Genomic DNA, 12,658 nt, shown 5'->3' on the forward strand with positions numbered 1-12,658 from the left:
AGACCAAATTAGAGCTTTTTTGTAAAGCACATCATCTCTATGTTTGCAGAATACAAAATGAAGCCTTCAAAGAAAAGAACACTTTACCTACAGTCAAATATGGAGGAGGTTCAGTGATGTTTTGGGGTTGCTGTGCTGTCTCTGGCACTGGGTGCCTTCAATGTGTGCATGGCATCATGAAATCATGAGATTACCAAGGCATTTTGGAGCGCAATGTTCAACCAGGTGTCAGAAAGCTGGGTCTCAGTCGAAGGTCATGGGTCTTGCATCAGGACAATGACCCCAAACACACTTCAAAAAGCACCCAGGAATGGTTCAAGACAAAACGCTGGACTGTTCTGAAGTGGCCAGCAATGAGTCCAGATCTAAATCCCATTGAACACCTGTGGGGAGATCTGAAAACAGCAGTTGGGAGAAGGCACCCTTCAAATCTGGGAGAACTGGAGCAGTTTGCACAGGAAGAGTGGGCCAAACTCCCAGTAGAGAGGTGTAGGAAGCTCATTCATGGCTACAGGAAGCGCTTGACTGCAGTTATTTTGTCCAAAAGCTGTGCTACCAAATATCAAGTCGAGGTTGTCAATAATGTTGTCAATGCCGTTTCTTTTTATTTTCTGATTTAAAAGGATATATTATGTTCTCAATCAAAAACAGGTTCTGTAATATTAACAGTGAAATAAAGAATTGTGGAGATCAAATACTTTCGTCAATTTCAACTTATTTTTAGGGAAAATTGTGGGTTATTTGAAAACAGTGCAAGGGTGCCAATATTTTTGACCATGACTGTATAATCAAGCACACAGCCATGCAATCTCCAAAGACAAACATTGGCAGTAGAATGGGCCGTACTGAAGAGCTCGGTGACTTTCAACGTGGCACCATCGTCGGATGCCACCTTTCCAACAAGTCAGTTCGTCAAATTTCTGCCCTGCTAGAGCTGCCCGGTCAACTGTAAGTGCTGTTATTGTAAAGTGGAAACGTCTAGGAGCAACAACAGCTCAGCCGCGAAGTGGTCGGCCACACAAGCTCACAGAACTAGACCTCCGAGTGCTGAAGCGCGTAGCTCGTAAAAATCGTCTGTCCTCGGTTGCAACACTCACTACCGAGTTCCAATCTGCCTCTGAAAGCAACGTCAGCACAACAACTGTTCGTCGGGAGCTTCATGAAATCGGTTTTCAAAGCCAAGCAGCCGCACACAAGCCGAAGATCACCATTAGTCAGGTTCACTACATGTCAATAAATTATATTTCGTTCAAAATCATGGTAGATTAGCAAACCTATACATTTTTGGAAAGGTTATAGCATAAGGAAACTAAAAATCAATGTTTACATTTGGATAGATACCTGTATGGCGGCCATTTTGGATTTTCAAAATGGCCACTGTAAAATACATATTTTGTTCTATTTCTGCCTCTAATTACCCTAAAAACTTTTTAAAATATACTAAACCTATATTTTCAGGGACAAGGAATCCAATGAAAGTATCAAATTAGTGCTATGGGGAATGGTAAGACACGAATCAAAGGTTTTGAATTGCAAAATACTGTCTTTATATTCGCGATAAGTTGCATAATCAAATACATGTTATCATTTTGTACAGGCAGTTAATAACATCAAAATGTGTCACAATAATTCATATCACCAAACATACACAGGCAGTCAGCAAAATCATCTATCTATAATTCCAGTAATCTCTGTTTGTACGTTTGTACGTTTGTCTGTGACCGCTGTTTCTCGACAACCACGGGTCCGATATACTTTTAACTTGCCAGGTATATTGCTGAGGACCCGAGGATGTGCCTTTTCAAGGTTTCATATTAATCGGACAATTACTTACCGAGCTATGTCCAAAAAACGATTCAACCAATCAGAGAGCAGCGAACTATCGCGTGTGCCGAACGTGGCGGACACACTCTGCCTCGGATGGCACATTTGAGAGCGTATTCATTTATTTCACGTTTGCAAACTATGTTGGCGCTATGTTGGCGTTAAACTATGTTTTAAAACTAATAAAAACGAATTTGCGATTCATTCGCTTTCCTGCGCGTTTGTGCACGCGATGGCGATTTCTTTACCAAACTCCGGAAGCCGTTCGCTTTGGACCAAACCATTTCATGTAAATAGAGGGGGGGGGATATAATTTTAGATATAGATATAGTACGGGCAATGCCCTAGTAGATACAAATGCAGTCAGTATAACTTCACATCTACACAGGCAGTCAATGACAAAATATACACAGGCAGTCAATGGCATCAAACATACACGATTACAGAATATGCCATTTAGAGTTCGTCATCACTGTCCTGTGTGTCGTATCCGACAAAATAGTCCGCATCGTTTTCACAGTCCGTTCCACACAAGCAAAGGTCGGTCAAATTGATTGGCAAATCGAATTGGTCGAATGGTCGATCGAATCGAATTCGATGAATCGAATCGAATCGAATCGATCGAATTGGTCGAATGGTCGATTGGTCGAATTGGTCGAATGGAATTGGTCGGAATTGGCAAATGTAAACATTGATTTTCAGATTTTCCATGTAATAACGTTTCCAAAAATGTATAGGTTTGCTAATCTACCATGATTTTGAACGAAAAAACATAGTGAACCTGACTACATGTGCAATGCCAGGCATCGGCTGGAGTTGTGTAAAGCTCGCTGTCATTGGACTCTGGACCAGTGGAAACACGTTCCCTGGAGTGATGAATCACGCTTCACCATCTGGCAGTCCGACGAACGAATCTGGGTTTGGTAGATGCCAGGCGAACGCTACCTGCCCGAATGCATAGTGCCAATTGTAAAGTTTGGTGGAGGAGGAATAATGTTCTGGGGCTGTTTTTTATGGTTCAGGCTAGGCCCCTTCGTTCCAGTTAAGGGAAATCTTAACACTACAGCATACAATGACATTCCAGACGATTGTGTGCTTCCTAGTTTGTGGCAACAGTTTGGGGAAGGCCCTTTCCTGTTGACAATGGCCCCGTGCACAAAGCGAGGTCCATACAGAAATGGGTTGTTGAGATTGGTGTGGAAGAACTTGACTGGCCTGCACAGAGCCCTGACCTCAACACCATCAAACACCTTTGGGATGAATTGGAACGCCGACTGCGAGCCAGGCCTAATCACCCAACATCAGTGCCTGGCCTTACGAATGCTGTTGTGGCTGAATGGAAGCAAATCCCTGCAGCAATGTTCCAACATCTAGTGGAAAGCCTTCCCAGAAGAGTGGAGGCTGTTATAGCAGCAAAGGGGGGACCAACTCAATATTGATGCCCATGATTTTGGAATGAGATGTTCGATGTTTGGGTGTCCACATACTTTTGGTCGTGTGTGTGTGTGTGTGTGTATGTGTATGTGTATGCTAATGGAACGCCTCTCGCTTCCCAAATCGAGGGCCATGTGGTCAGGAGAACCTCGTCCCTTCTGGTTGCCTTGACGGTACACTGTGAGCGTTCCTCGGGATAAAACAAAACTAAAGTTTTAGGTTTTAAGTTCAGTTCCTCCTTGCCCTCGCATGGGTAAGGCGAGAGTCAAGCTTGTTTCAAATTCCCGAGCAATAGTGATTGGGCGTCTTAAATTAATTAATTAAATAATTAATTCAGCTCAGTCGCCCGCGATGAATTCAGCGCGGGCGACGAGCCAGTCAGTTTCCGGTGCGACCGGGCCTGTTGGCCTGGTCGTGGCCGAAGCCGTTAATACCGCCGTAGCACGCTAACGTGTAGGCTCGCGCGTCCCCGGTCCTCTGGGGCTCCGCGGGTGTCCTGCCGTGCCCAGGCGTCGCCCAAGGCTATTGGAGAAATGAGAGTTAGACGCTGGTGGTAGCGCGAGGAATGGCGGTAGCTGGTCTAAAATGGGAGCGCGAGGACTGGGGGATCGTCGTGCGCGTGCGCTCACAGAGGTGTCCTGCGCGCGTGCGGCGGTTTCAGACCGGGGCGCCTAACACGCCCCGGCTAAAGTTTATCCTGGAAACGCCCACATTGTGCGGACAAACCTACAATATTCTTGAGTTGGGAATTGGTGTCACTAATTTCATCAACTTTGTATAATATTGGTCTGGATAACTAATATAACGGGATTGTGCAAAATATGTTCTGTATCTGTTTAGTACTCACGGTTTTGATGTATATAGATCCTGACAACTCTAAACTAGAATGGGCACTCGGTAGCGCTCATACCTCTGCCAGGCTGAACAGTTTATGTTTTGTATCCCATTGATAGGCCGGATCTGGATTTGGACCTGAACCAAATCCGAATCGGCTTGTTTTTGTCTCCAAACCAACTCGTCCACCAAGTTTAGTAATAACTTGTCCACAACATTTTTGAAATATCGTGCTGCACATTGTTTTGGCCCGATCACTCAATGGTGAAGAATCACTTTAAAAATTCTAGTAGCTGGATCCGGATCTGGATCTTCACCAAAATCTAATCATTTAGTCCTTCTCACATACTGAACCTCTCCACCAAATTTCGTACAGTGCATTCACCACCACATCCGCCAAACCAACACATCCGCCAAACCAACACATCCGCCAAACCAACACATCCGCCAAACCAACACATCCGCCAAACCAACACATCCGCCAAACCAACACATCCGCCAAACCAACACATCCGCCAACCCAACACATCCGCCAACCCAACACATCCGCCAACCCAACACATCCGCCAACCCAACACATCCGCCAACCCAACACATCCGCCAACCCAACACATCCGCCAACCCAACACATCCGCCAACCCAACACATCCGCCAACCCAACACATCCGCCAACCCAACACATCCGCCAACCCAACACATCCGCCAACCCAACACATCCGCCAACCCAACACATCCGCCAACCCAACACATCCGCCAACCCAACACATCCGCCAACGCAACACATCCGCCAACGCAACACATCCGCCAACGCAACACATCCGCCAACGCAACACATCCGCCAATGCAACACATCCGCCAACGCAACACATCCGCCAACCCAACACATCCGCCAACCCAACACATCCGCCAACGCAACACATCCGCCAACGCAACACATCCGCCAACGCAACACATCCGCCAAACCAACACATCCGCCAAACCAACACATCCGCCAAACCAACACATCCGCCAAACCAACACATCCGCCAAACCAACACATCCGCCAAACCAACACATCCGCCAAACCAACACATCCGCCAAACCAACACATCCGCCAACGCAACACATCCGCCAACGCAACACATCCGCCAACGCAACACATCCGCCAACGCAACACATCCGCCAACGCAACACATCCGCCAACGCAACACATCCGCCAACGCAACACATCCGCCAACGCAACACATCCGCCAACGCAACACATCCGCCAACGCAACACATCCGCCAACGCAACACATCCGCCAACCCAACACATCCGCCAACCCAACACATCCGCCAACCCAACACATCCGCCAAACCAACACATCCGCCAAACCAACACATCCGCCAAACCAACACATCCGCCAAACCAACACATCCGCCAAACCAACACATCCGCCAAACCAACACATCCGCCAAACCAACACATCCGCCAAACCAACACATCCGCCAAACCAACACATCCGCCAAACCAACACATCCGCCAAACCAACACATCCGCCAAACCAACACATCCGCCAAACCAACACATCCGCCAAACCAACACATCCGCCAAACCAACACATCCGCCAAACCAACACATCCGCCAAACCAACACATCCGCCAAACCAACACATCCGCCAAACCAACACATCCGCCAAACCAACACATCCGCCAAACCAACACATCCGCCAAACCAACACATCCGCCAAACCAACACATCCGCCAAACCAACACATCCGCCAAACCAACACATCCGCCAAACCAACACATCCGCCAAACCAACACATCCGCCAAACCAACACATCCGCCAAACCAACACATCCGCCAAACCAACACATCCGCCAAACCAACACATCCGCCAAACCAACACATCCGCCAAACCAACACATCCGCCAAACCAACACATCCGCCAAACCAACACATCCGCCAAACCAACACATCCGCCAAACCAACACATCCGCCAAACCAACACATCCGCCAAACCAACACATCCGCCAAACCAACACATCCGCCAAACCAACACATCCGCCAAACCAACACATCCGCCAAACCAACACATCCGCCAAACCAACACATCCGCCAAACCAACACATCCGCCAAACCAACACATCCGCCAAACCAACACATCCGCCAAACCAACACATCCGCCAAACCAACACATCCGCCAAACCAACACATCCGCCAAACCAACACATCCGCCAAACCAACACATCCGCCAAACCAACACATCCGCCAAACCAACACATCCGCCAAACCAACACATCCGCCAAACCAACACATCCGCCAAACCAACACATCCGCCAAACCAACACATCCGCCAAACCAACACATCCGCCAAACCAACACATCCGCCAAACCAACACATCCGCCAAACCAACACATCCGCCAAACCAACACATCCGCCAAAGCAACACATCCGCCAAACCAACACATCCGCCAAACCAACACATCCGCCAAACCAACACATCCGCCAAACCAACACATCCGCCAAACCAACACATCCGCCAAACCAACACATCCGCCAAACCAACACATCCGCCAAACCAACACATCCGCCAAACCAACACATCCGCCAAACCAACACATCCGCCAAACAAACACATCTGCCAAATAATGTTCTCACTGAAGGGTTACGACCATTGTGTCCTTTAATTTCGTCTTTCACACTTCCAGAGTCTCTAAACGTTTCAACAATACATTTGATGGTTTTTGCCGTGTGGAATTCTTCATTTGGGTACATCCCACACAACTGCCTTTGCGTGATTTAGGTACCTGTGACTTTGTCGTTGAAGGCATTTCTAAAATGTGCGTTCGCTTGTGTACAGAGAAATTGTTCGACATGGTTGAAACTTCTTGTGGAAGATACTTTAAACCTTGTTCTTTAGGCGACCTGAAAATAAAAAAGGGTCGCATTGGTAAAATTCTGACAGCAGTTTGAAAAGTTGCACATCATTTTGGACCACCCTGTATATATGATGGGGATTCATTTGTTCTCCAACCTGGGTGAACACCAAGATGTTACCATTCTGATGACACTCTGACTGCGGTCCTAGAAAGGCTACTCGCAGCTTGGATAGATTTTAAAGTCAAATACTGCCACCAAGTCGATGAAAAGCAAAGTTTTACCAATTAGTTTCACCTTCATTAGGGCAACACGTCACTACTTCATCTACTTCTGACTTTGAAGCCATTCGGCTTTATAAGCATGTGATGACGCCTCTGTGATAGCTAAGTCCACCAAATAGTCCCATCACAGCTATTTCCGCACAATCTGAGAACAAGTGCCGTCTGCCACATCGACACATTGTCTTCCGCTCTACCGATCACTGTTTGTGGTCGGGATTTATTATATTAAAGGGATTCATTCATTCTCTGACCTGGGCGAATGCCGTGACGTTACCGTCCCAACTGTGCCATGACTGCAGCCCTTGAAGAGCTGCTCGCAGTGCGAATCGTTTTTAAAGTCAAATGCTGCCACCAAGTAGATGAAAATTTAAGAAAATGTAGAAGTAGTTGAAAAACCAAGTAGATGAAAATTTAAGAAAATGTAGAAGTAGTTGAAAAACCAAGTCGATAATAATAATAATAATGCATTTATTTTATATAGCGCTTTTCAGGGAGCCCAAAGACGCTTTGACAGAGTGTAAAACATAATGCATAGCAAAACATAAAAACAATTGCAAAAAACAAGAATCAATAGGGAAATATTCAAAGCAAAAAGGAGGGAGAAGGAGAAGAGATAGTCAGGGGTTAAATGCTGTGGGTTAAATGTTGAATGCAGTGTTGAACAGGTGGGTCTTGAGTGATGTTTTGAATGTGGTGAGTGAGGAGGAGTCTCTGATGGTGTGAGGTAGTGAGTTCCAGAGGGTGGGAGCAGCGATGGAGAAGGCCCTGTCCCCCCAGGATCTGAATTTGGTCTGGATGGGGGGGGGGGGGGTCAGGAGGTTGGTACCAGCAGAGTGGAGGTTGCGGTTGGGAGTGTCTGGAGAGGAGGTCAGCCAGGTAGGATGGGGCCAGGTTATGGAGGGCTTTGTAGGTCAAGAGGAGGATTTTGTACTGGATTCTCTGGGAGATGGGGAGCCAGTGAAGCTTGTAAAGGACGGGGGTGATGTGGTCACGGGTCCGGGAATGGGTGAGTAGATGGGCAGCGGAGTTCTGAATGTATTGGAGTTTATTGGTGATTGTTGAGGGTGAACCATAGAGGTGGCTATTGCAGTAGATGAATTTTTTTTATCAAAGGAGGTGCAAAGCACCCCTCCCTTTATATGGGATCGTTTCTCTGTTTGCCACTTTAACATAGGGACTGAAAATTTGTTTCTCGGCTTCTACTGGATGAAATTGGCTGCAAATTTCAGAAGTAAATGCTTTGTACGTTAAGGTGATATGTTCGAAATTTCAGCAACGTCCGTTTCCGCATTCTCGAGTTTTCTTAAGAAAATCCTCGAATTCACGTTGGTGTCTGTCAATCCGTCTGTCCGTCCGTCCGCCCAAAATGTGTTGGTGCTCATATCTCAAAGGCTATACATTGAAACTAGCTGAAACTTGGAATATACATCGGCCTATGCATCTAATTAATGGCTTTCAAAACAAAATCCCACCTATTTGTCATCGTTTTTGCTTTAAAATGATATATATATATATATATATATATATATATATATATATATATATATATATATATATATATATATATATATATATATACATACAGACTTGGCATTTAATATGGAATATTTTTTTAGTGGGGGTGAACTTACTTTTCAAGATGACTTAGAACCAAAAGTTCATTGGAATTATGTTGAAATTATTCTAGATTTTGTTATATGTGACTTTTAAAAGAAACAAAAACCACATTTGACATTTCGAAGCAAATAAATTGATCCTTGAAAGTGATGGAAACTCATATCGAACTCAATTCATGGACAGTACTCTGTTAAACTTCTGTGCGTTTTCCAGAAGTATCTCTTCATTTTGCACATTAGCCAAAAAATTTTTTAACAAAATTTAAATTACGACTGGGATTACGGACAGTAAAATTACAGTTCAGTACTTCGTGTAACCCCCGCGAGCATTCAGGAGAGCACGTACACGTTGAGGCATGCTGTTCACGAGATTTGCCAAAGTTTGGACAGGAATCGCTTGCCATGCAGTTACAATAGCCTGCTGCAATTCACTCACAGACGCACGCTGCTGGTCCATGTTGTCGATTTGATGCGTTAATTCTGCCCACAAATTCTCTATCGGATTCATATCCGGGGACATGGCAGGCCACTCCATATACTCTACACCACGCACGGTCAGCAAGAAAGTGTTGGATTATGCGAGCACGATGAGGCCGTGCATTGTCATCTTGGAAGACAAAGTTTCCTCCAAAGGCTGTACGAACAAATGGAAGCACTGTTTCTTCCAGAATGGCCCTGTGCTTGAACTGGTTCAGGTTTCCATTCAGAACAACCAGGTCAGTTTTGCCCCCTGCATGAAAAGCAGCCCAAACGGTCACCCCACCACCTCCAGCTTGGACTCTTGGCACTATACAATCTTTGTTGTAGGCTTCATGCACTTGTCTGCGCACTCGGACGCGGCCATCTTGACGATAGACCAGAAATCTAGACTCGTCACTGAAGATCCCGTGGTTCCAGTGTCCTGGCTGCCATTGACGGTGCTCTCTGGCCCACTGCAATCGGCGCTGGCGGTGTTGTCTGGTCAGACGTGGCTTTCTCAGGGGACGCCTGGCACGATAGCCTGCTTGAACCAGTCGTTGGTTGACTAGCCTTCTGGATACAGGCACATTTGTCAGTTGCTGCCACTCAGCCCTAAGCCGATTAGCTGACTTGGTACGGCCATTGCGGACTAACCAGTGCAGCTGGCGATCATCCCTCCTTGTGGTTCTGTGGGGATGTCCTGGCCTCGGTATTGGAGTAGGGACACCCCTCTGAGCATTTCATTTCAGGATCTTTGACACCTGACCTTGAGTGATGCCATACTGCCAAGCAATAGCACGCTGTTTCATGCCGGAATTTCGTAAAGCCACCACTAAATGACAAACAGCATTGTCGAGTTGACGGACCATCTCCATGGGAAGCGGCAATAACTTTTGTAGACGTGCAGCAGTTGTTTTCCACTAATGCGGAACGCAACACCCTTATATACCCGATTGTGAAGCCAATCGTCAAATGTACCTGTCCGAACATTTTGTCACGCCACCTGTGATATAATCCTGTTATTGACTTCTTGCTGCGACAGACAATCAGTGACATGGTTCTTTTAACAAAGAAATCACCGAAGCGTAAAAGAAACTCACCAGATTGATATACCGAGTTCAGAAAGTAAACCCGTCAAGAAAAAAAAAAAATTCCATATTAAATGAAAAGTCTGTGTATATGTATATGTATGTATGTATATATATATATATATATATATATATATATATATATACCAGCAATTAAATAAATTATTTTTAAAAGTTCATATAAAGGGGCACCCTACATTTGGCAAATAAAATACATTTACCTCTTCGTGCAGCTGTATGAATCAAATTGGTGCCCCTTTATATGAACTTTTCTCGGGCATTACTTCGTTCCTCCTAAGAACACAAGGGTAGTCAAGCATGCACATGACATTTTTTGAATGCTCCTTCTTTTCTATTGTTTGCCATTTTCTACAAGCTATGGAATGTCCCTTCTTTTCTATAGTTTGCCACATGGCACACACCATATAAAGGGGCCTTTCCTATGGCTCTGGCGTTTTCCTCAATAATTTCCTTTAACATCGATCTAATCCTCTCGAAGGCTTGTGTATTTCGTGAAGACAGCTGTTCACCACCATCTCAGGATCGTCCCCAATTCTAACCCATGATCTTTTCTACACTCGTTAACCCCACACAAGTCCCTCCTTCCAGTTTTCCTTCCTTGAAGTTCCCTTGTGGGTCCATTTTGTCGTCCCCCCCCGTGTGTTTGTCGTCCCCAAAACACAATACGTGTTTTGCGTCCTGTTTTTGTTGTCTGTTACTTCCTGATCTGTCCACTCTTCTAGCTCTTCCACGAACCTTGACCACGCATCGGAGGAAAAATTTGACTCGGTCACTTTTCCAGGCTTCAGGGAGGAGTCGCGACCCCCCCCTCTCCCCCCACGTTTATACCACACACTTACCCGTGTGTACCAGCCATAGAAAGGCAATGCCATCATTGCCCGAGGAGACTCGATCATCATCAGGGGTACACCAATTGTGTTTCGTAAACTCAGCTCGGTCCTCGTAATGTAAATTAAGATGTGGTTGCACTGACGAGATGTCTTACTGTATCCTGTTTTGTTAATGGAGTTAAATTCTTCATTGCTCAATTGTTTTGTGCAACAATACTGTGTGATTTAATTACTCTGCGGTTCTCTTTTCTTTCTCCAGTGTAAAGTTAAAACTGATAGCGGTTATAACTGCATTGCTTGTCTGTGTGCTCAACCTTTGCTAGAGGGAGGACCCGATCCAAAACTGAATACACAGCTGGCGAACCTCATCAACCAATGCCGTGCCAAGAACATGCCCAACTCTACCTGGCAGACCGCAATAAAAGGAGCTGTGAGTACGAGGATGCTGGCGAGCACTGTGCTTGAGGGGGGAGGCTTTGTTTGTGTGTAATAAAAGTATAGGGTAGAAGGTTTAATTGTGTGCCCATGCTAAAGAGGATGTCCAAATTTGGATGTGAACGCCCTTCTCAAAGTGACTAAAAGCAGGTACCATTTTGGCTGCGGGATGTCTTCTGCTACCTTCGGAATCCTCTTGCCAAGCATCATTACAAAATGAGAGGCAGCCTGGTGCTTCCGGCCCTCGGATGCAATTAAAGATTGCCTAAACGGTTAAGTGTTTGGAGGCTTCCAGACGCTTGCATTCCAACTTGGATCTCAGCAATGGCGCGTTTAATGATATTAGTGTTGCCAGGAGATGTCTCCAAAATTCACGTAGCTCTCCAAAATGGCCGATTATGAATCATCTAAGACTTCCGAGATTGGCTTAATGCTAAATCCGATCAGCCATCTGAGCTTGCATTTTTTAAAAAGTTTAGCTCTTGGGGTTTTACAAACTGCTGCCTGGAAGTGTGTGACTATTAACCTGCGAATGCTGCAGAAGGCCATTGCTCACACTAGAGGCATTGGCAGGGCCTCCAGATAAGTCTCCAACCCCATTAAAAACCTTGAAAACTACAACACAATTTACTCTACATAAAACTCAGATTGTAACATGTTCTCACATTCTTTGTTCTGCTATTTCAAGGTTTACTCTAACCATCTATATATAAAAAACACAGTTTGTGTGTGTGCGTGTGTGTGTGTGCATGTGTGTGTGTGTGTGTGTGCGTGTGTGTGTGTGTGTGTGTGTGTGTGTGTGTGTGTGTGTGTGTGTGTGTGTGTGTGTGTGTGTGTGTGTGTGTGTGTGTGAGTGTAATGTTACCGATAGACTCCTAAACGGAGAGGCTCACGTACTTGATATTTGGCACAGACATGGCCATTGGGCCTGGGAAGAACATGGCGGACCTAAAAAAAATTATTTCATAATATTTTTTTACCATATTTTTAC

The 12,658-nt window shown here is 45.6% G+C and overlaps 1 protein-coding gene across 4 annotated transcripts in view; it reads left to right on the forward strand.

Moving 5' to 3' along the window:
* TACO1 (translational activator of cytochrome c oxidase I) overlaps nucleotides 1-12,658 on the forward strand; it is a 52,574-nt gene that overhangs the window by 17,055 nt on the left and 22,861 nt on the right. For all 4 annotated transcript variants that reach the window (XM_078782548.1, XM_078782546.1, XM_078782547.1 and 1 more), the window contains exon 3: nucleotides 11,556-11,662. In XM_078782548.1, the coding sequence (XP_078638674.1) occupies nucleotides 11,556-11,662 (107 nt within the window). The remainder of the gene's footprint in view (nucleotides 1-11,555; nucleotides 11,663-12,658) is intronic.

This window comes from Myxine glutinosa, chromosome 7 (assembly GCF_964187855.1).
Source record: "Myxine glutinosa chromosome 7, kmMyxGlut1.1, whole genome shotgun sequence".
Taxonomy (NCBI): Eukaryota; Metazoa; Chordata; class Myxini; order Myxiniformes; family Myxinidae; genus Myxine; species Myxine glutinosa.